The sequence below is a fragment of the Podarcis muralis genome, chromosome 3 (genome assembly GCF_964188315.1).
Source record: "Podarcis muralis chromosome 3, rPodMur119.hap1.1, whole genome shotgun sequence".
NCBI lineage: Eukaryota > Metazoa > Chordata > Lepidosauria > Squamata > Lacertidae > Podarcis > Podarcis muralis.
The window spans coordinates 62,776,012-62,800,354 of NC_135657.1; the positions used below are offsets into that span (position 1 = coordinate 62,776,012).

General features: G+C 42.5%; 1 protein-coding gene across 3 annotated transcripts; it reads left to right on the top strand.

Annotated features, from left to right (window-relative positions):
* Nucleotides 1-40: 40 nt before the first annotated feature.
* SLC18B1 (solute carrier family 18 member B1) lies at nucleotides 41-24,343 on the top strand. 3 transcript variants are annotated; one of them, XM_028723448.2, is made up of 14 exons: nucleotides 2,795-4,333; nucleotides 5,804-5,943; nucleotides 7,261-7,356; nucleotides 8,391-8,464; nucleotides 9,132-9,279; nucleotides 10,700-10,856; nucleotides 12,280-12,416; nucleotides 13,433-13,534; nucleotides 14,067-14,158; nucleotides 15,240-15,335; nucleotides 15,935-16,009; nucleotides 17,913-18,006; nucleotides 18,101-18,150; nucleotides 23,769-24,343. In XM_028723448.2, exons 1-14 carry the CDS (start codon nucleotides 4,300-4,302, stop codon nucleotides 23,833-23,835), a joined length of 1,362 nt encoding a protein of 453 aa, XP_028579281.2. In that variant the 5' UTR covers nucleotides 2,795-4,299; the 3' UTR covers nucleotides 23,836-24,343. The 3 variants fall into 3 exon arrangements, with proteins under 3 accessions (XP_028579280.2, XP_028579281.2, XP_077782112.1); XM_028723447.2 differs by lacking the exon at nucleotides 18,101-18,150 and having other exon boundaries at nucleotides 41-4,333; XM_077925986.1 differs by lacking the exons at nucleotides 2,795-4,333; nucleotides 18,101-18,150 and having other exon boundaries at nucleotides 5,806-5,943; nucleotides 7,265-7,356.

Consider the following 24,343-nt stretch of genomic DNA (forward strand, 5'->3'; position numbering starts at 1 on the left):
GGAGGTTAAAGCCGTTGCCGGTAGTTCCTTAGGAGACCTTGCGGTTTGCGCTGAGCGAACCATCAGTTTGCCTTTATATAGAGGAGCGCCCGGTGCTATAAATGCAGACGGGGGGGCGCCCGTTATATTGCCCGGCTGGCGGCAGCGGCTGGGCGTGCTACCATGAAGCACTGAGACCCGCCGTGCCTGCTCCGCCTTCAGCTTCCCTGTTGTCCTGCGCGAACACATAGCGCTCCTCACACTCGCAGTGTGCGAGTTACTGCGCGAGGAGGAGGAGGATGCCTAATTCTCCACGCCGGATAGACAAAAAAAACACAGACACAAAAACACCGAATCATTCAAAAGGCACCGGCGGGAAAGTCGGCGGGCGGACCAGGCTGGAGCAAAGCACAACCCGAAAGAGGGTTCCTAGGTTGCTGCTCTCGAGCAGTCCCTCCGAGGCCTCCCTGTTGCTGGAGCCGGAGCCTTTCCTTATCGCCCCTCCGAGAGCGCTCCGGCTGCCGAAAGGTGAAAGCGCCTTCCTCGCAGCTGGCGACCCTCCACTTGCCGCGTGGGAATGCGGGGCAGGGCTGCTAAACCTGCCCGCCTTCGAGGCTCCTTGTTGCTGCTCTTCTTTCTGCTCCGGAGGAGAGTCGGGTCTCTGTGGAGACGCCCCTCCAGGGTCGCCCTCCTCCTCGCCAAGAGTCGCTTTTATTGTGGATCTTTCGGGGTCTCTTGGGTAGATTAAGCCGGTGTAGGAACGGATGAGTCCCGAGATAATGGCAAGAAATACGACCCACTGTTCCCTGAAGCACCAGCTGGGGATTGGCCGGAATGGGCAGGAGGGGCTCGGATTGTAAAGATGGACCTTTGCCAAAGACCGTATTTTTATACCAGTGGTTGGCTGGGAGAAGTTTTTGAGGTTTTTTTTGTTTTTTTAAAAAAACGCAGACAAAACCTTAACTTGAATGGTGTGGTCATAAGTTGGCCACATCACTGCCACATGTGGTAGCTTTGGCACTTCCTAAAGGCTGCTTGGGGCATTTGTGGAATGCCCTTCTACGCAGAATCCAGAACGAATGCATTTGCTAGACTAAGATTTAGATTATCCAAGTAGCAATAGTACTCAAAAATGCTGCACTCAGCAGAGATGGCAGGATCCAGTGCAACACACAAGAAACAATGTGTGTGACATTGTGCTAGAAAGGCGGAAACATTTGAGTACACTCTGCACATGAAATGGGAAGGTTTTGGTTTTTTGTATTAAAACCCCCTGAGTGGCATGTTCATTTGTTATCAAGAAGTATATCCTGCCTTTCTAAAAGATAGTCAAGACAACTTACAACATACCAGCAGGGAAAGTGTAGTCAATGGTAATTATGCAATAGGCAGTTATAATTCACAAAACAGTTGTTGGTAACACAGGCATCCTGGTACAGTATTGGTAAACCATTGAACACATACGGTATACCATGCAAATCATTCTTTGTATTGCTTTGTATTAAGTCATCTTGAGTAAGGAGGACAGAGGAGCATTAATTTCAATGGAATTTGCTTTAAGTAAGTGTGTTCAGGATTTCAGGCAGCTCATATCTCCTGATCCATCATGTAATGATTTTGGGGCAGATGTGCAGCTAGCAGAATGAGTAGGACTCTCCCCAAATGGGGCTGGCTTACCACACTGGAACACACATGGCCACCTTGAGGGGTGACCCTCTGGAAGGCATGGTTGTCAAATAATAGACATACTTAACTAACTGACCAATCACGTCAATTCTGCCCCACCCCCACAAAAATCCTGGCTACGCCTATGCTGGAAGGTCAGTAAATGCAGAGTCTAAAATTACCAAATTGCTTCTGGTAACAAGTTATTAAAAAATAATTCTATCCTCCTCATTCCAAAGATGCTCAAGCTGGCTAACAAACAGTAATACACACAGAATAAAAGCAAACCTAATCCCTACAAACTCCCAATGCACACTGACCTTAGCAAGTTATCAATGACTAACAATTCTGCCTTTGATTATAAAGTCAGTGATACAGAATAAACAATTAACTATTTCTTATCTGACCTTGCAGTTTTGAATTTCTGCTTCTTACATTATGTTAATGAGGCACAGCATTACTTAGAATACTATTGACCATATTTTGCTTTAGAGAGAAAACTAAGAGAGTTAATACCCTTGATAACTTCTGAATCTCCACCAAGTGTCTTCATTACTTTATTTCTACTAACATTTTTGGCTTTTTTCCCCTTCTTGTCTGTCTGTGATGTTCTTTTCTTTTTTTTCTTGTCTGTTTTGCCTATCTGTGATGGAAAACAGACATACTTGGAATATTGCTGTTCTCCACTGAAAAGCTAAATCTTTTAATGTGTTTCATGTTCAGCAGTAACTTGAAAAAACATAGTATGCTGCAGCTTAAAAGCCTAGCATGCAAGTGGGTTGGATTTGAAGGAGGTGGGGTGGTGAAGTTATACCAGACACAATTACAACTGCTCAAAAAGAAATGAGATGCTTGAAAAGAAGTGGGAAAGTATCCCTCCCCATTTCAAGAACCTGGTGCATCAGATATTAGTTTAAAGGCCTGCCACTCACTTTGAAGTAAGGAATTTTGATGACAGGACTTTGGAATATAAAACAGCCCAATTACAGGGTTGGGAATTTTAAAACCAAGAAATTACTCCTACAAAGATACATTTTTTTAAAAAAACTTTATTCCACTGTGAGTAAATTGTACACATATATAACTGCAGAAGTAAGCCAACCATTCTAGGCCTAAAAATTTAAATACATTGTGTGTGTGTGTGTGTGTGTGTGTGTATGAAGTCGTAGGTGCCACTCCTAAGCAGCAGTGTGGTGAAGCAATACCACTTACATCACAGCAAAGGTCATTGATATCAACTCTTGGTGCAATAGTCTGTGTGCCAAATAAATGAGTTTTTGTTAAGAGAGACAGAAAAACACACACTAACGAGGCTGAAACACGCCTAGCTAAGTCTTAAGCTAACACATTTATTCTGGAAAATCCCAGAATTATTTTAGTGCGACCAACCAAAATATCACAAAATAGTGAGCAAACTCTGAAGTGAGCAAACTTTATAAGGCTGGATGTTTTGTAAATGGAGTGGGGAAGCTGCCTTGATTCCGAAGCCAAATTGGCCGCATTGATCAAAAGTTGATTTTTGCCATATAGTCTTAGAGGTGTGTTGCCATAATGAAATGAAAAACACAGCACTTGGCTACAGCACTTAGTACTGCTCCTACATTTATGGAAGAGGAAACAAAATTAACTGAGGAAGTGGGTTCAAGGCTGGACTCAACACCATTTGGTTAGAATTACAATGGCAATCAGAGAGCATGTGCATTGCACTTTTAAGAATACAAATGTTTGAACTGCTCCTGGGCTGAAACCACAGAGAGGTGAGTTGCCCACATTTCCATATGAGCTCTCCATCCTAGGCAGTTTTCCACAATGCAGTTCAGACATTTGCTGGAGATACTTCACATATAAAAGAAATGAGGTCTGTTTTAGCTTTCTGATTATTCTGTGGTCACCATGTCCACCCCATCACCCCCTGCCCAGAGGCATGCAAAAATAGCCATGGAAATACATTGGCTCCTTCCAGAGGAGGACATCACATTTCTGAATGACCATTGAAACCAGAGATGAGCTGCTTACATCACTGTCGCGAATGGGTCGGTTGCACCTTGGGAGTTGAAGACACCCACGTAAGATACATCGACTTCAATGGGTCTCACTTCGAAATCAGGCATGCTTGCAGTCGCAGCCAAGTTAGCCCCGCTGAAACAGCTCCATCAGATTTTCAGCAAGACTGCTTACGGATGTCTTAAGTCATAAAAAAACGGGGGGAAACCCTCTTTTCAGCTGCAGGGTCACTTCTAAAACTCCCAGCGGCCTCAGGATCAAAGACTAATAGTACCAGTGGCTGAACCAGAGGAGGAAGTTTTACGCCTTTAAAAAGCCCCCACCCCGAGGAAAGCTTGCGGGATGAGGCAACTTCCGAGCGCAGCTTTCAACTAACCGAAGTGAAGCCTGCCGGGATCCGGAGCGGGATCAGAGTTCGGCGCCGGTTTGCTTCCGAAGCTGTTTCCTCGCTGCCGCCCGGCAAAACCGTTCTGCCGAGTGGATGCCCCGGGCTTGAACCTACTGGGTCGCAGCAGCTGAAGTCGTTGCCCCTCCTTGCTGGGAAGATCCGGTTGTTACTTGTGGAAAGCCCGGGAGCCATCGCGCTTTTCTCGCGGGGGGAGGAAGTTGCCTGGAGCATCCAGCCTTTTCTTCCCTTTTCCTTATTTTGCAATGGACAGCCCCGAAGCGACGCGCGAGTTTCCAGGTGGGTGTAAAAATGCTCCGAAATGCTGCTGTTCGATTAGCCTCGCTTCGAGAGGTCTCTTTCCCTCTCCCCACGCTCTCTATCTCCAAATCCCCGGGCGGGATTGAATCCTAATAGCGAGTTGTCCGACTACACACTTACTCAGAAATGTATCCCACTGGTTTTAGAGTTTACTCACAAGTAAGGGTGGTAGGGTCGCAGCTCACATGCAATTAGCTATGCTTTACCAGTCTTTTGCTATACTACACTCCAAACAAGGTAATCAAAACAAAAATAACAAGGTAAATTGGCTATAATCCCAACAATTAATCCGTGGTTTTTTTAATTGTGGAGTTATATACAATGACGGGGCAGTTTTATTCTGGTAAATATACGTTGCTAAAGAGCTAATTACTTTTTGCCAGGCTTCCTTTCAACATCTCATTAATTTGACTTTCTGCCTTTTTACCTAACTGTATACAGTTACATGGGAGTAAGTCCCATTTGACTCATTGGGGTTTACTTCTGAGTAGACGTACATAGAACTAGGCTGTTACTTTCCCCCACCTGAGCCAACTCCTTCCCCAGGTTTTATTCCCCAAGAAGTGAATAAAAGGGGGTGGTCTTAAGTTTTGAGTGTGTAAAGATAGATGAATAGTAGAAATGACGTGAGTCTCCCTGAAAAAATGATTAAATCACAGTAGGACACACCCACTGACACTGCAATTGCATGTGGGCTTATCTTACATTAGAACATGAAGGTAACAAGGTACAGCTATTTTAGACCCCTGTACTGCTAGCCTGCACATGTTGCTTATTTCATTGTACTATTAGACTTAGGTGTGGTCCTTTCTCAATGGAGCTCAGGGTGGTTCTTTCATACATTATCCACACAACCAAACCGGAAAGGTAGGTTATGGAATAAAGCAGTGTGTGTGGCTATTCAAAGGTCAAACCTAGGTTTTGTCTCTTCATTTCTCCCCACTCTCAGATATTAATCTGCTTTCTGCAGTAGCATTGTAGAAATGGTCTTTTGAATAGAATAGTTTACTAATTTGGACAAAATGCATGTATAGAAATGCACTCTCCTTTCCTATGCCAAACTTAAAGCTAGTAGCTCAAGGATAATCTCCAGCTCACTATGTTTGTTAAGAAATATCTCTATGACTTGAGTTTCAAAAGCTCTTAGCAAACTAGCATGTGGATCTTTCTCAGGCTAGAACAAAAATACAACCTAATATGTACTTTACAACTTAATAAGTTTCTTATTTCTACCCCTTTAGCGCAAGTTTATTTAGAATGTTGGCCCAGATTACTGGACTCTGAGGGTGCAAGTGGATCAAAGTGAATTGCATTGGACTCTTGAAAAATCTGGACTTTTTTATATTTCTAATTTAACCTGTGAAAACTGTACATGTATTGTTTCTACTTTTAAAGTCATATGCTATCTTGCTTTTTACGTTCTAAGAAATATATTGTTTTCCTTCTAAGATAATGACATACCACAGGTGGCAACTGAAGAATCCCGAAGGCTCTCTAAAGAACAGATATTTATACTGGTAGCTACAGCATCTATCAACTTCAGTTCAATGATTTGCTACTCAATCCTCGGACCTTTTTTCCCAAGAGAGGTAAATGGATATACAACTTGGCAATCCAGTGCTTACATCATTACAACTTTTTAAATGAAGACTTTGATAGACTTGCTTGATGACACTTTGTCCAGCAACATGTCTAACAAAAGTCTCGTTTCCCATTGTCTTTTAAAAATCGGGTTTTTCCTTGCAATTTTCCATTGAACTGCAAATAAGGAAAAATGAGGGAGGAAACACTATATAAATAGAATCATAAAAAGCAAGGCTGGAATACAAGGATGGTTGGGAGGAAGAGTAGGTTAGAGAGGGAAGTGTGCTGTGGTGTTTGATGTAAAGAACTCCCAACATATAAACTGCAAAATGTTGCTGGTGAATCAATTTCTCTACCCATAATTTTTAAAAATCATCTATTTGGGAAATGTCTGAAGACACTTTTTGCCATTTGTTCTCATGGATAATACTTGAAGGGTTGTGAACTCTCTAGGCCAGGGTTGGGGATCTTGTGGCCCTCCCAATGTTGTCATCTGAGTTCCTGACCACTGGCCGTGCTCTCTGGGGCTGATGTGAGTTGGGAGTCCAACAGCTTCCAGAGGCCTGCAGATTTCCCATCCTTGCTCTGCTAGACCTCTTCCCAGAGACCTGTCCCACCAACAACTTTCTACGGTGGTAGGAAATATTTCGATTTCTACTTTTCGTGTAGGTGCATTCATACACCCCTGTGTATAAAATGCAGTGTGGGAAGCAGCTTTGAACCCATGCCATATAAGCAGATATGGGGCATGTGGTGTGGTGGTTTATTTTCTTTCCATGACTAGGTGCAGGGCACATTCTCTTCTTCAGAAAATAAAACACCTTGGCTAAGTGCCTGGTAGATTGCAGGTCTGTTACAAAGTTCTGTTCATGTGAATTTTGCTTTCTGCCCCCCCCCCCCATTTATTTGGTGCAGAGATTCATAGATCCACAACCACAGGGTTGTTCAGCAGCAAGCCAGCTGTTCTGCTACAGTGTTTCCTTGGACTTCCTTGTCAATACTAAGGGAGACTTGAGAGACTTCTGAATTGGAATTCGAATGTCCACCAGCAACGTTTTGTAACAATTAAGCCATTTTAACTGCCGGTATTTCTGGCTTGATGTAGATTTTTTTTTGTTCCAAGTCATTGTGTTTAAAGGAAACCTTTTCTCTGGTGGAATCCACACACACACACAAAAACGCTGTAAAAATGCTTTAAAAAAAGTTTTAAAAATACATTGAATTTTGCATAGCTCACTATTTGTATATTACACTTTACAACACATTTAAAGCGGGGGTTTTTGCATCTGTGTAAGCTGAGTCCTCTTTTTTTCTTGTTTAAGGCAGAAAAGAAAGGTGCTAGTAACACTGTAGTTGGACTCATTTTTGGATGCTTTGCATTATTCAACTTCTTGACTTCTTTGATCATGGGAAAGTATGTAAGTATGTTTGACAATTTCCATAATGTAAGCTTCAAATATCGTCAGAAGAGCAATGTAATTTTCATTTGGCTATCTTAAACTCCTGCCTGTGTACATCCTTACTAAGGTGTTCTAACACATCTAGAAAATCTCAAGCTTCCTAAATGAATTGCCATAAATTAAAGGGAAGGGTTTTCCATGCTTATGGAGTCATTACTTTGAATACCTTTCAGTCTGTCCTGTACCCTTTGCAAACAGGTAGACTCATTTGAAAGGTCCTCTCAGCAGATCCCAAAATGTGATGAGACAGGAGGTCTCTAAAATTCATACCACCCAATGAATCCAGGTCACTATAGCCTAATACCCATTATCCTGAATTGTACAAACAATGAAGAGACATGTGGCTTGCAGCAATGTGCTCCCATTGAGCTTCATCCACCACCTGCTATACCAGTGCTTGGAGGTGGTGATGGACTTAATGCAGGACAATAAATGGAAAGTGGATCCTAAGACGACACAGGTGTTATGTGTGGTGAGATCTTGACTCCAGGAGGTATAACGGCAACCTGTTCTGGGCAGGCTTGTAGTCACCTGGACAGAATAGATCTATACCTTGGGAGGATCCAACATGGTCACTGGAGGCTCAGGTAGCCCTGGTGGCTAGGCGTGTCTTCTTCCAGCTGTGGCAAGTTCACCCCTTGTAACCCCCTCTTGGACGGATGACTTAACCTTTGTATTTGGACTACTGCAGTGGATTTATTAGCTAATGGGAGTTCTGTGTTGCAGCAAGGAAAGTAGCAGCAGCAAAGAGTGTTGTAACAGTTAATTGCACCTGTTGCTGTTGTGAAAGTAGGTTAATTCACTTATCCATTTAGAATATTTTTAGGTGTGATAATGAGCTGGATGTAAATCTGTAGAGTGGGAAGACGTTAAGCTCACAGATTTTTAATTTTGTTTTCATAAAAAACTGAAGGAAGAACAGTAAATTTGAGTACTAAAACTTCTATAAAACTTGCAGAAGCGCTATAACTTTATTATTCTGTAATTTACAGCTTGTACAGATTGGTGCAAAGTTTATGTTTGTTGCTGGAATGTTCATCTCAGGAGTTGCCACAATTCTCTTTGGGTGAGTGTGTGTTGGGATTATGATGCATCTTAAAAAAATAAAAATAAAAATTATTAAAAGTACTTTATATGGGAGTTCAACTCAGTAAGCTAGGGCCTAAGCCATTGCTGTTCTCCTGGACCTCATATATTTGGCAGGATATAGCATCTGTTAATATTTTTTATATTTTTGGCCATTATCGGAACTGCATTTTTAAATCTTCCATGCTTTAAGAAATATAAATCTATACATCGTTTGTATGATCCAAAAGATTACTTAAATGCTTTGCCCAAAGCAGCTCCTGACCCTTACATGCAAAAGGACACAGGCTCAAGATGTGGATATGGATTCTGCTTCACTCCAAAGTACATTTCCCTTTGAAATCCCAAAAAAGTGGAAATGTAAATTGGTTAGGGGTCTGTTCGTTGATGCTTGATGCCTTGTCCAAAGCAGCTCCCAACTTATGAACCTTTGTTTAATTGCAGTGCTTTTCTCAGATATCTTTTATGCATTCACTGCAGACGACAACTTTGCCAGGCAGATTTGACCCAATATTTGCCATAAGGTGCAGCCTGTGCTACTTACACAAGAGGGCCTTGCCAACATGTCTATTATACGAGAGCACTGTACTAGATGTGTTTATGCATAAGAGGCCGAGGAGCTGCATTAACTTTTCTTTTGATTTTAGGATGTTGGACAAAGCACCCGATGGGCCGATATTCATAGCGTTGTGTTTTGTAGTTCGAGCCATGGACGCGATTGGCTTTGCCGCAGCCATAACAGCCTCGTTTTCTATTCTAGCAAAGGCTTTCCCCAACAACATTGCTACAGTTATGGTATGTATGAAGCCAGGAGCTGATTTTGAGTAATCACAGTTAATGTGTAATGTGGCATGATACTGCTTTAAGAGCCAGTGTGGTGTAGTGGTTAAGAGCAGTAGTCTCGTAATCTGGGGAACCGGGTTCGCGTCTCCGCTCCTCCACATGCAGCTGCTGGGTGACCTTGGGCCAGTCACACTTCTTTGAAGTCTCTCAACCCCACTCACCTCACAGAGTGTTTGTTGTGGGGGAGGAAGGGAAAGGAGAATGTTAGCTGTTTAGAGGGTCCTTTGGGTAGTGATAAAGCGGGATATCAAATCCAAACTCCTCCTCTTCTTAAATGTGTGGCAGCATTCTCTGCAGGGTTCTGGGCTGGAGTCTTTTCCATCCCTGTCTGAAGAGACAAAAGGGGGGAGGGGTTGAACCTGTGACCTTTTGGCTGTGAAGCAGAAGTTCTAACTCTTTAGATGCTCTTGGGAGACCTGCATCACACAAATAACATCTTGGGTGTCGTCTCAATACACTGAAATTAACTTGGGAAAGTTTCATTTGGTGAGGGATGTTAAGATCCTGACGTTTTTATTTTGCATGACAATCACAAGTAACTAAACTACAAAGGCAGGTCTGTGTTGTTGCTTTAAGAGCTGACCTTTTAGCTGAATGCTGATAGCACCAAACCAGAAAAAAAATCATGACTAGATGATAGTATATAATAGCTTTCACTACACCATGTGAGCTTAGCTTTAGTATCCTTGGACGAATATTGTTGTTCTCTCCACCCCCTTTTAACTTTAAGAAAACAAGCTTGTGCTTTACCATTGTGGCATTGGGGTAGACAAGATTTATTTATTTTTTTAAAAAGAGATTAAAGGTTTATATATACACAAACACTCCATAAGCCAAGAAAAAAAACGTTAATACATTCATAGAAGCAAAACTTAGCACTTCATTGATGCTAATGAAATGTGTAAAAGGTAAAGGTAAAGGGACCCCTGACCATTAGGTCCAGTTGTGGCCGACTCTGGGGTTGCGGCGCTCATCTCGCTTTATTGGCTGAGGGAGCCGGCGTACAGCTTCTGGGTCATGTGGCCAGCATGACTAAGCCACTTCTGGCGAACCAGAGCAGCGCACGGAAACGCCGTTTACCTTCCCACCGGAGCGGTACCTATTTATCTACTTGCACTTTGATGTGCTTTTGAACTGCTAGGTTGGCAGGAGCAGGGACCGAGCAACGGGAGCTCACCCCGTCGTGGGGATTTGAACCGCCGACCTTCTGATCGGCAAGTCCTAGGCTCTGTGGTTTAACCCACAGTGCCACCCGTGTCCCAATGAAATGTGTACTTATCACTAATTCTGTCCTGCTGCACCAATTAGGCCACTAATTCTGTCCTGCTGCAGCAATCTGATGTCATTGTTGCCCTTTCCTTCTTTTTTTAAGGGCAGCCTTGAAATTTTTACTGGACTGGGACTAGTGCTGGGCCCTCCTCTCGGCGGCTTTTTGTACCAGTCTTTTGGCTATGAAGTCCCTTTCATTGTACTTGGGTGCCTAGTGCTGATCCTGGTGCCGCTGAACATGTTCCTCTTACCAAAATATGGTAAGTGGTGTCTTTATTGCCTTTTGGTTTGAATTGGGTTGGAACGTCCCTATTCTCCACTGTGAAGATTGTCTCTTGGAGCCTGTTTTTCCACACATTAATGTAGGGAACTTTCCTCTCACCTGTGGTAATACTGGTGATGGTAATAGCTGTGCCCAATTTAGAGCCCTTGTATTATAAAATAATAACAAAAACAATAAGAATATACTATTCTTCATCGAAACATCACAGTATAAAACACAAAATACATAACATAATAGCAAATAAAAAACCCCCCAAAACATGCATACTCAGGAGGGTTTTCCAGTCTATCCTGAATGCTAGCTTTGCTTTATTTCCCCTACCAAAGGACAGGACTGGAAAGCGTAGTAAAAAGTCCCTTTGGGTGTTGCAGGTAGTGGCTTTCTGTGCGTTTCTGTGATACTTTTGAAATGCCTTAAAGCTGGAGATGAAATTGATGCAGGTTTTTGTAACATTTTGAAAGCCTGAGAAACCTGTTTGGCCCAAGTCAAGATATTGGCAGTTTCGTTTTCAATTCTTTTCCTAATGATCCCAATTGTGGAATTTGCCCTTTTCGCTGCAGCCGTACATTAGCTCTGTTTTCATTGAACTAGCCATCACAACCCCAAGATTCCTTTCTAGTAATGACTTCCATCTCAGAGATCCTTGATATATATGTATGAAATTAGGATATTTTTTGCCCAAATGTGCCCTAGTATGCTCTTGTTTGCATTGAGCCAGCATTCTAATGTTCATTCCCCTAGGGTGAAGAGATCCTTTCGGAGCTCTTTGCTATTCCAATAAGTTGGTGTCGTCAATGAACTTGGCTGTCACAGTATTCACTTCCTTCCTCTAGTCTAGATCATTTATGAGCAATATAAAAAATAGTGGTGCCTACTAGTATTGATCAGGTGGGGGTGGAGGAGTGGGACACACTGTTCACTCTTCACTGCAAGAACTCTCCACTCCATTTATTCCTTCTTTCTGGTTCCTGGTCTCTAATCAGTTAGGGATCCATAAGAGAATCTCTGTGCTTTTCCCATGACTGCTAACTTTGCTCAGGAGTCTTGTTTTTTTTTTGTCTTCCTCTGTTTTCCCAGTGTCAACTTTAAAAAATATATATTATTTTATCGATACAAACAACAACTGTAAAAGACAGATACAAGAAAAACCATAATAACAATAACACAATTTGACAATTCAGATTTGAATACACTGATATACCTATGACTACACCTTTTTAAACAATATTTTCCCACCTCTCTCTCCTCCCTCTACTTCCCACCACTATTCCCAGTCTCAACTTTAAAGATTGTATGCTGCTTTGGGGCAGGGCCCTATCCCATTCTGTAACATGTCATTCACACCGAGTGTGATTAAAATAAATAACCTGCCCAAAATGTCACTCTTTGTCTTGTTACAGATTCCACTCCTAGCAAAGATTCATTCTGGAAGCTTGTTGTTCTGCCAAAAGTTATTTTCCTCTGTTTAACTATGTTCACACTGAGTGGATGCTTGAGCTTCCTGGATCCTACCATGTCACTATTTGTCTTGAAAAAGGTAGGTGCAATTGGGGGGAAAGCCTTTCATACAAATGCTTCATCTAAAATTATCAAAATCAACTAAAATTGTATAAGATTGTCAATTTTGCGAGGGTCCTGGTGGGAATTTCATAAGGGTCAGTCGCAAGAGGTGTCCTAATGGCAGTTGCTGTCTTGTAGCTTTAAGGCCAGGTGAAGTGGGAAATGCAGTGCTGCAGGTAGAGCTCAGCCAGGTGAGCAGATGACAAGCTCTTCCTCTCTATAACTGCAAAGTGGAGCCAAGTTAATTGAGTCAGTGGACATTCCTAGCATTCATACTGCTAAAGCCTAAGTGAAATAAACACGAATGCAATTTTCTGCTGCATCCTAGGCAGATAACAACCCTTAATAATTTTTGTTTGGTTTTATTTTTGTTTTTAAAGTACTAGGTTTTTAAAAAAATAAACCTGTTACTCATAACAAAGTTGTGCTTTGTGTTCCAGTATAATTTGATTGATTTCAGACACAAGGAATATCTGGACGGTGTACAGAAATAAAATGTGAAACATCATGCCAATGATAAAAGAGTCTTAAAACTAAAGAACAAGATTCTTTAAATGCAGAGATTAAATAGGCTAATCTTGGAGAAAACTAAAAGTATTCATCAAACACTGAAAATATTAAACTGTTGGGGCTTGTTTCAGTTCTAAATAAGAGCCCATTTCTCTACCAGTGCATTTTTTCATTTTGTCCAATTTTGTTGAGGTTAGAGATGGGAAGGCCTGGGGAAAACTAGGGGAGGGGGGAGATGCAGATTTTTGCCCCCCCCTTCCCCCCCAAAGTAGTTTTATTTTTATTTTTAAAAAGTTGCAAGTTTTTCTTTTAAAAAATGCAGAAACGTTGCCTTTTCATTTTTATGTTTGTTTGTGTGTGTGTATAAATTGCATAAGAATATATTGCTTGTAAATCTAACTTTGCCCTGCTGCAACAATGAACTTTACTGAGGGTCAGATTCTATTTTTATGAAATATCAAAAAATCTGCTTTCTTTTTCTAGTTCAAATTGCCTGCTGGTTATGTGGGATTGGTCTTCTTGGGGCTAGCACTCTCCTATTCCTTATCTTCACCATTGCTTGGTTTTCTCAGTGATAAATTCCCGGTGAGTTCAACATCCTGCTGTGATTCTACATGATAGAGTGATTAAAGTTCAGTAGGCTTCATAACTAGAAATTCCTGTTCTGAAGTCAAAACACAACCAATCCCACAGGCCTCACTGTGGGTAGAAACTGTGGTGCCTGGCGCCCATTTCAGCCAAGCCATATCCCAGTGCCCATTATGTAAGATTTGGGTGGTTGTTCTAGGCCCTGGAATCTCTGCAAAATGAAGGTGCCCCCTTTAGACAAATGAACAGGGAAAACTTTAAATTAATGTGTAAAAGCTGCAGTGACAATAGAAAGCTGGAAAACCAACCGGTTTTGAAATGACTCCATCAATCCCAAAGACCATCTCAAAGTATGAGGCTGGATGCTGGTTTTGTTTGTGCATCACAGCCTGTCCTGAATGTCACTGTTCTGCCTTAGAAAATATGAAGTGACACTTATAAAGTACATAATTTTTTCTCCTGTCAGTTGAATTAATTCAAATGTAGTTATTTTGACAAAATTCAAGTCTTTCACTTCTGTTTCTTGCAGTACTTAAGGAAGTGGCTAATGATTTTTGGAGGCATACTGACAGCATTATGCTACTTTATGTTAGGACCAGCTCCCATCTTGCACATCGAAAGGTAATGCACACTTGATGAATGTGTCTCTGGCACTGGCAGTCTGCCCGTGTTCTGAAGCTTTCACACTTATTCAGAAATCAGTAAGCAGGGCAGTGTATGTTATGCTCTCAAATATTCATATTTTGTACCCAAAAGCTGTTGAATTCTAACATCACATATGTGGTCCCCTTATGACCTTATTCAGCCTGTACACAGCCTGCTGTTTATTCCACCAAGAAAAGAGTGTGTACTATTGAGCTTTTGGTATTCCTTCCCCCTTACTTTTAACTTGAAATGTTTAGAAGCATGCACCCCCTTTTTTGAAAGAAAAATGAAGACATTTACTTCCATCTCATTTGTGTCTAAGGAGCTTAGGAGATAGTGTAAATGGGGGTTATCCCAGCCATTAATGCCACAGATGCAAGCTTGGCCTTCCCAATTCATGCCCAGAGTGCCCTGACAAACAATATTTTCTCATTCTGTAGGAGGTAAATTTGAGGTCCTTTCCTTGAACTAGTTATGGAGGTGACATAACAGCATCTTGTATGCTCTTAGGCAAGTTGTCATGCCGCACATTGCCTCTCAACTCAACTCCTCATGGCAAACATAATCTCTGAACTACATTTGGGAATCTGCCTGCTTCCCAAATGAAGTTCAGACATTATGAAGGGTTTGTATGTTCAGCATAGTCCAAAAATCATGACGATTAGCCTAGAACTTCAGGTGCCTCCCTGTGACTAACAAAATCGCAATTTCATCATAGGAGTTTTGTATTCTACATTATTGGTTAAAATTTTGGCTTTTAATTGATTTTATCTGGTTTTTTATTTTATATAAAGCAACTTAGCAAAAGTCACTAACACACATTGTTGTTAGAATATATTATTACTAATACTACTATCGGTGGGGGGGGGGAGGGACTCCTATAAAAGAAATGTTGTTACCAGTGCTAAAAAATGTTAATATATGAATTAAAGGTATAATGAAGTGTGTGTTTGCTTATTATTTTATTTATTAAATCTATATCCAATGCCTTCCTCCAAATGAGGAATGTTGCATCATTTCCTCAACTTATTTTAGGATTTTGATTTCCCTCCCCCAGCAAACTCTGGCTCTTTGTTCTAATGTTGGTCCTGATGGGTTTTTCCCTTGGAATGAGCGGTATCCCGATATTCCCTGAAATGCTCAATCATGCATAGTAAGTTATCGTCTCTCCATACACTTTGGGAAAAAAATGTTATTCTTTGGCAGCTCATTGCAAGCGAATTGGAATAGGGTTCCCTTGTTCTGTAGTGAATTCCTTTGATGATTATAGGTCTGTGCCAGGATACTTTATATTGAGAGGCAGAGAGTCTGTTCCTCCCAGATGTTGTTGGACTCCCAGCCAATATGACCCAAAGTTCAGAGATGATGGGAGTTGTAGTCCAGTAACATCCAAATGACCACAGGTTCCTCCACCCTATTTCATATGCAAAGCTAAGACAACATATGAATTAAGATGATGGCAGTGCTTTTATTTTTTTAGAAGAACGGCCTCTCTCCCTGAGCTAATGAACCCTTTCCCCAGTGCAAGTACCACTGGAGTACCAGTGTGGTGCCTTACGCTTGCCACAACCACGTCTTCCCTGCAGGAAAGATTGCAGCTGCCTTTGAAAGACAAGGCAGGTCTGTTTTGGGTGCTGCTACTTTGTGATTCTATGACTTGTCTTCCAAGCTGCAGAGCTCCAAAACTTGCATTTCCAAATGAAAAGTTGGTACCTTTGGAAATGATCTATTTGTTTGCCTTTTGTCCTGCAGTGAGAACGGCTTTGAGGAAGGATTAAGCTTGTTAGGCCTGGTATCTGGACTCTTCAGTGCAGTATGGTCACTTGGGTATGTAGAAGGTCATGGATGGCCTATCATTTGCACTCCCATGTCCTCCTCGCTTCTCCATGTGTTTATTACTTACAGAGCCAAAGCAACCCTGCTCACTCACAGGAGGAGAGGTCTCAGTAGGTTTGGGGGTGGGGGGTGAGTACAAAACATGAGTTTACACGGGTTACATAAATAAGAGTTCCATTGGAGAAAACCCCAAAAATATTCATTGTGTAAGAATGTGAGTGCTGTGTGCAGGGCTTGATTTAGGTTTGATGAGGCCCCAAGCTACCGAAGGTAATGGGGCCCTTTATATGTCCACCTGTCCTTTGTCAACAACAAATTGTCGCTGTTTTTTATGTTGAATATATGCTATATATGCCCATTACTTACACAAAACACTGTTGCTGTGTTATTTGTTTTTTATTTTCTGTTTTGGAAATGTACATCCAGTTCACCCTCCCCCCTTTAAACGTTTTGGGGCCCCCAAGAGAGTGGAGCCTTCAGCTATAGCTTGTTTAGCTTCTACGTAAATCCAGCACTGGCTGTGTTATAGTGACAATGGGGAAGAAACTAGAGGGGAAATCATACAAGTTAAAAAAAAAGGGCCCTTTCAGATTCTTAGCACACATTTCTAAGCCTCTGTTCGAATAATTCAAAAGACCTTTTTGTTTCTAGAAATAGATACTGGACTTGATCCAATTGACCACGAGCACAGCTCAGAACTCAGAACTGTTTTGACCAAGGGGAGGGGCAGAAGGGGGGCATGCCCAGGTCACCCTTTCTTATAGTTGTTTGATTAGGGGCGCGCCCTGTTATGCCCTTTGGGCGCTGGGTTGAGCCCATGCATTTCTAGACTCTGTGGCGGCATTAGGTATTCTAGGACACACCCACAACCTAAATTTAAAGCGCAAAGCTTTCCTACCCCAAAGAATCCTGGGAAACGGTAGTTTGTTAAGGGTGTTGGGAATTATAGCTCTATAAGGGGGGAAACAGCAGCTCTGAGGATTATTTGGGAGAAGCCATAGCTATTCAATTGCTATGTAAAATGTGCTTTAAATATACCAAAATTGTGGAAACCTTTTGGGGAAAAAGTATTTCTGAGGTTTGATGGCTCGTAACACTACTTTTTTGGGGAGTAATTCCATGAAATTATTCAATGGAAAGATAATTTAATGAAGAATGTCATGCAACAAAGTTTGTTCAATTTTCTATATTCTATCAAAAGAAAAAGGAGGCACAACTTTCTTAGGTTGATATGCAGTAGATTTCCCTCATTTGAATGTAGCCAATGAGCATGAGTGTTTAGAGAGCCAATCGGGTGTTATGAGCCATCGAACCTCAGAAATATACTTTTTCCAAAAGGTTTCCACAATTTTGGCCACTAGTGTGTTGTGTGGATGTGAACCTAGGTAAAATAATTTATCTGGATCCAGAGGTGATTGGAGCAAAGGATAAGGGCAGGAAGGGTACCAGTTCAGAAGACTGGAAAAATTTATTGGAAATCTAGGTTTCAATCCATGATAAGTTAATTGCACTTTGTGAAAAGTTACTCTTGACTAAGTGAAGTCCCATTGAGAACTAAGTGTGATTAATGTAATAATAGTTTATAAACTCAACATGTTTTGAGCTGTCAACATGTTTTTTTAGGGGCACTAACTATGCAAACCAGTCTTTTATAATGTCTTGGGCTAGCCACACCTTTCTGGTCTCTTGTCTTGCAGAGCATAGTAAGCAGCTGCTGCTCTGGCAGGGGGCAGAATTACCTGCGATCCTTCCAGTGGCCCATACTGGGGGGGAGGGAGGGATGTTTTCGTTTAGCTTTTCTTAAGAAGTGGTGCAAATTCTCCAAAGCACCTTGAATCATAACCCGGGATGCAAAGTCTGTGCAAGCTTTGTGTGTTTCGCTTCCTTCTCCTAGGTCTTTTGTAGGTCCAACATTAGGTGGATTTCTAAACGACAAGCTGGGTTTTGAATGGGCTGCAGCCATACAGGGTGGATTTGCGCTGATAAGTGTATGTAAACCAGTGTTTTCTTGATATGAGCTTTTATTACGTTTGTATTTGAAAGTGTGGCACATTGCAAATATACTATTTGTTTTCTCTTCAGGGGTTAGCTCTTGCAATATATTATATCTACGAGACCTTGCACAAAAGAAGGTACTGTGACTACTTTTAAAAAAATGAATTAAAGGGGGGGGGATTACAATTTTCATTTAAACTTACAAAGAACCATTTGAGCAAATTGTTAAGTTTTTCCTGCTTTACTTCTGGATTATTCAGCTCGCTGTAAACTAAAAATTATTTACTCAAGGTAGCAAACAAAGCCCCTTCCCATTTTCTCCTCACAACAACTCTGTGAGGTAGGTTGGGCTGAGAGAAAGCACGACTGCCTCAGAGTTGCCCAGGGAACTTCATGGCTGAGTGGGGACAATATTTTTAACAGGAAAAAGAGACCCAGCAGTAGAAATACACAATAAGTCGGAAGCCAGACTACAAATGATTTCAAAGGCCTGGGTGAATTAAAAAAAGGCACCCTCCCTATGAAGAAGGAACCGAGCGAGCCTCTGTGAGAAGACTATTCCACAACTGGGATACCCCCCTCACTGCTATGTTTTCTATCAAAATACAGCTGCTGGGGGTGGGGGAAGCTGATCAGGATAGGGGCCATGGCATAATCCTGATGAAATCTGTTATGTACTGAAGTTCTCACCCTGGGCCAGCAGGGGGATACTGTAGATAGTTATGCAAATGAAGGATCGAAAGTGACGTTCAGTGATTGGATAGTTTTAGAAAGTTGTTACAATAACGTGGTACTGGAGCTCTATATAAGCAGGCTGACTGAGCCCTTCAGTTCAGTTCTGTCCTGGCCTGTGAATAAACAAGAGCTGTTTGAAGAATCGCTGTGTCGTCTGATATGTTCAACCACAACTTAACAAAATCTTTCATCTAAAGCTGCTATTTCCCACAGGAGGGAAGTTCCCAACAGCAACTTCAAGGCAGCTTCAGGGAGAGAGATTTTTCCTGGGACTGAGGCATTGGCTAGTTTAGCTCTGGCACTTAGCCATATTAGCCATGGCAGCTTGTTTTGATTCCCCCGCACATTCAAGTCCAAATATTGCTGTGTCGTGGTGGTGAGTGAAACCGTGTGTGTCGTCACAGCCACTAAGACTAAATCACGATTCGCAGAAGAAAGAGGAAGGGAAAATGTGAAACCGCACTGAAGCAAAACTCATTAGAGTTTTAGGGCAGCAGCTGAAGAAGGAACAAAAAGGGTTTTCTTGTGTGAGTTTCTTGTGGCTGATTAGCTGCTCTCTCTGGGCAAAGGTCAGAGGGGGCAGGGCTTCTGTTGAGGTAGGTGATTAGCTGTGGGAGGAGCTTATTAGAGTTTTAGGGCAGCGGCGCGCGCCTAGCGGCGCGCGCAGTTTGATCCATATTTTAGATTTAGGGGAGCTAGTCTCAAACATTTGTTGGGGGAGACCTAGGTTTTTTTGGGGGGGATTTATTTGTCCTGTCTCCACACTTTTTATGATAGAGGACCACTGTAGTCACCCCCAACGACACGTTCTCAAGATGGAGGGTGAGGGAACAGCTGCAGTCGCCTGTGGTTCCTGCGCAATGTTTGCCATCTTGCCAAAGGTTGCAGGCAGCTTTACCTGCAGCAATTGCATGTTGATTGCCCTCTTAAAAGACAAGGTCCAGCAACTGGAGGAACGTGTAGCTACGCTCCAAGGAATTAGAGACCTGGAACTCTTCTTGGAAGCAACAGAGCACACCGTTTCCACCAAGGAAGAGACAGGGGACTCCCCTGAGAAGGTGGCTAGTTCACCAACACAGGAGCCAGATATATGGAGAAACGTGACTCAAAGAAGTAGGAGGCCCAGGGTTCGCTCTGATTGTTTAGAAATACGCAATCGCTTTGAGGTCCTTTCCCCTACCATGGAAGACGAAGAGCAGACTCCATTTGAGGATCTCTCCCTCATTACAGTCGATCAGGTATATGAAGATGAGCAGCAAAGGCAGTCCTCAGGGAATGTCCAGGCGACCTTGGAACGGACAGCTCACAGAAGAACCCCGACCAGACCTAAGAGGAGGCGTGTGGTGGTGATAGGGGATTCCCTACTGAGGGGAACAGAAGCAGTGATCTGTGGGCCTGACAAGATGTCTCGGGAAGTGTGCTGTCTCCCCGGGGCTAAGATCCAAGATGTAACTGAACGACTGCAAAGAATCATAAAACCCACTGACAAATACCCCTTCCTCTTGGTTCATGTGGGAACCAATGACACTGCAAGCAATAGCCTCCAGAAGATCAAAAGAGATTACGAGGCTCTGGGCAGGAAATTGAAGCAATTAAATGCACAGATTGTCATCTCATCTGTCCTCCCAGTTGAACGACGTGGCCCAGGGAGAGAGGGAAAAATAGTGGAAGTGAACAACTGGCTTCGCAAATGGTGCAAACAGGAACGGTTTGGATTCTTAGATCACGGACTGCAGTTTCTTGAAGATGGACTTCTGGCAAGCGATGGGCTGCACCTCACAACGGTTGGGAGGAATGTTTTTGCAAAAAATCTCAGAAACCTCATCAGGAGGGCTTTAAACTGACTAATGTGGGGGAGGGAGACAGTGCTCCTGAAGGTAGGAGTCTATCAATTGATGAAGATGATCATCCAAATGTCATAGACCGAATGGAGCAAAGAGCATGCAGACCTAGTGGTGGGAGGAGAAAATCCTTAAATAAGAGACACGGGGGAATGATTAATGGACTTCAATGTCTGTACACTAATGCGCAAAGCATGGGAAATAAACAAGATGAGCTTGAGCTCCTGGTACAGCAAACTAAATATGACATAATAGGAATCACTGAAACCTGGTGGGATAAATCCCACGATTGGAATGTAATAATGGAGGGATACAATCTATTTCAAAGAAACAGACCAGACAAGAAAGGAGGAGGAGTGGCGTTATATGTCAGGGATGTGTATACCTGTGAAGAGATCCAAGATTTAGAACCTCAAAGCCAAAGTGAGAGCATTTGGGTGAAAATTAAGGGAGAGAAGAATAACAGTGACCTCATTGTGGGAGTTTACTATAGATCCCCAAGCCAAACGGAGGACATAGATGATGCCTTCCTGGAACAGATGGCCAAGCATGCAAAAGGAAGGGAGATAGTAGTAATGGGGGACTTCAATTACCCGGATATTTGTTGGATGTCAAACTCAGCCAAGAGCATAAGGTCAAACAGATTCCTCACTGCCCTTGCAGACAACTTCATTGTCCAGAAAGTGGGAGAAGCAACAAGAGGAACAGCCATTTTAGATCTGGTCCTAACCAATGTTGATGACCTGGTTAGTGGGGTAGAAGTGGAAGGATCATTAGGCGCGAGTGATCATGCTCTTCTGAAGTTTACTATACAGCGGAAAGGAGCAGCCAAGCATACTAGGACTCAATTTCTCGACTTTAAGAAAGCCGACTTCATAAAGCTTAGGGAAGTGCTGGGTGAGATCCCATGGACAGTAATACTAAAAGGAAAGGGAGTTCAAGATGGCTGGGAGTTTGTTAAGAGGGAGATAGTAAAAGCACAACTTCAGGCAATACCAATGAGACGGAAACATGGAAGGTGCCTAAAGAAGCCAGGGTGGCTATCTAAAGAACTTTTAACTGAGTTAAGATTAAAAAAGGATGTGTACAAAAAATGGAAAAGGGGGGAAACCACCAAAGAGGAATTCAAACAAATAGCCAGCACGTGTAGACACAAAGTCAGAAAAGCTAAAGCACAAAATGAACTCAGGCTTGCTAGAGAGGTTAAAAGCAACAAAAAAGGCTTTTATGGGTATGTTCGTAGCAAAAGGAAGAACAAAGAAACCGTGGGGTCACTCAGAGGAGAAGATGGTGAAATGCAAACAGGGGACACAGAAAGGGCTGAACTCCTCAATGCTTTCTTTGCCTCAGTCTTCTCCGATAAAGAAAACAATGCCCGACCTGAAGAATTTGGAGCAAATGATTCAGCAGAGGAAACACAACCCAGAATAACTAAGGAGATAGTACAAGAATACTTGGCTAGTCTAGATGTATTCAAGTCTCCAGGGCCAGATGAACTGCATCCAAGAGTATTAAAAGAACTGGCAGATGTGATTTCAGAACCACTGGCAGTCATCTTTGAGAATTCCTGGAGAACAGGCGAAGTCCCCGCAGACTGGAGGAGGGCAAATGTTGTCCCTATTTTCAAAAAGGGGAAAAGAGAGGACCCAAATAATTACCGCCCAGTCAGTCTGACATCAATACCAGGGAAGATTCTGGAGCAGATCATTAAGCAAACAGTCTGTGAGCACCTAGAAAGGAATGCTGTGATCACCAATAGTCAGCATGGATTTCTGAAAAATAAGTCATGTCAGACTAACCTGATCTCGTTTTTTGACAGAATTACAAGCCTGGTAGATGAAGGGAACACAGTGGATGTAGTCTACCTTGATTTCAGCAAGGCATTTGACAAGGTGCCCCATGATATTCTTGTAAAGAAGCTGGTAAAATGCGGTCTTGACTATGCTACCACTCAGTGGATTTGTAACTGGCTGACTGACCGAACCCAAAGGGTGCTCATCAATGGTTCCTCTTCATCCTGGAGAAGAGTGACTAGTGGGGTGCCACAGGGTTCTGTCTTGGGCCCGGTCTTATTCAACATCTTTATCAACGACTTGGATGATGGACTCAAGGGCATCCTGATCAAATTTGCAGATGACACCAAACTGGGAGGGGTGACTAACACCCCAGAGGACAGGATCACACTTCAAAACGACCTTGACAGATTAGAGAACTGGGCCAAAACAAACAAGATGAATTTTAACAGGGAGAAATGTAAAGTATTGCACTTGGGCAAAAAAAATGAGAGGCACAAATACAAGATGGGGGACACCTGGCTTGAGAGCAGTACATGTGAAAAGGATCTAGGAGTCTTGGTTGACCACAAACTTGACATGAGCCAACAATGTGACGCGGCAGCTAAAAAAGCCAATGCAATTCTGGGCCTCATCAATAGGAGTATAGCATCTAGATCAAGGGAAGTAATAGTGCCACTGTATTCTGCTCTGGTCAGACCTCACCTGGAGTACTGTGTCCAGTTCTGGGCACCACAGTTCAAGAAGGACACTGACAAACTCGAACGTGTCCAGAGGAGGGCAACCAAAATGGTCAAAGGCCTGGAAACGATGCCTTATGAGGAACGGCTAAGGGAGCTGGGCATGTTTAGCCTGGAGAAGAGGAGGTTACGGGGTGATATGATAGCCATGTACAAATATATAAAAGGATGTCACATAGAGGAGGGAGAAAGGCTGTTTTCTGCTGCTCCAGAGAAGCGGACACGGAGCAATGGATCCAAACTACAAGAAAGAAGATTCCACCTAAACATTAGGAAGAACTTCCTGACAGTAAGAGCTGTTCGACAGTGGAATTTGCTGCCAAGGAGTGTGGTGGAGTCTCCTTCTTTGGAGGTCTTTAAGCAGAGGCTTGACAACCATATGTCAGGAGTGCTCTGATGGTGTTTCCTGCTTGGCAGGGGGTTGGACTCGATGGCCCCTGTGGTCTCTTCCAACTCTATGATTCTATGATTCTATGATTCTATGATTCTATGATTCAACACAAATCCATTTGCAGCTCTACAGCCTTCTCCCCTTTTAATAGGCAATTTTTTGTGGGCATTTTTAAAATTTATTTTGCCTTTCTGTTTTAATATTGCTGTGGATGCTGAGAACATTTCGAACCTTGTCTTTCTTCTTTTTGCGCAGATCCCGTCCCCAGAACCTTCCAGGCACAGAGGAAGAAAGGGCTCGTCTTCTGCCAAGTGCAACGTAGCTGGAAGCCTTCCCTGCTGCCAGTTTAAAGCTATTTTTGTACGGATAATTTAGGAGCTTGATACACAGGCCAGAGGCAAGCAAACAACTGAAGGTGGCCACCTTTGCCTCATGCCACATGGTGGGCTGTAGGTTCTTGACCGCTGTACTGTGGCATTCTGATTCTAGAGGGAATGCCTGTGTTTTTGGACAGTCGTGTGATAGACCTCTTTGGGCTGGTTCTACGTGAGAGCAGCAAGGTTGTCTGGTGGACAAAAGTACTTTGCACAATGTGAAAATAATATATTCCACTATGTGAAATATGTTCCGTAATGCTCTACTTTTGTACTCTAATATCACCGATGGTCAGCACTCAATAAACTTAGTTTCTTCAAAAGTGTGTGAGATGTTCTAGGGCATTTTGCTAATATTTTTTTAAAAGATTAATATTCTTAGAAACTTTTTAAGGTATATTGTGACCTAAAACTTTTGTTTGCCTGCTAATTTAAAATAAAGAACACTAAAAGCTG

What these genes read in the sequence shown, in the direction of transcription:
- SLC18B1 (XM_028723447.2), top strand. Translation starts at nt 4,300, where the DNA reads ATGGACAGCCCCGAAGCGACGCGCGAGTTTCCAG. An exon ending in ACAACATTGCTACAGTTATG is followed by an intron (nt 9,280 to 10,699) that starts GTATGTATGAAG and finishes TCTTTTTTTAAG; the next exon opens with GGCAGCCTTGAAATTTTTAC. An exon ending in CACTATTTGTCTTGAAAAAG is followed by an intron (nt 12,417 to 13,432) that starts GTAGGTGCAATT and finishes TTCTTTTTCTAG; the next exon opens with TTCAAATTGCCTGCTGGTTA.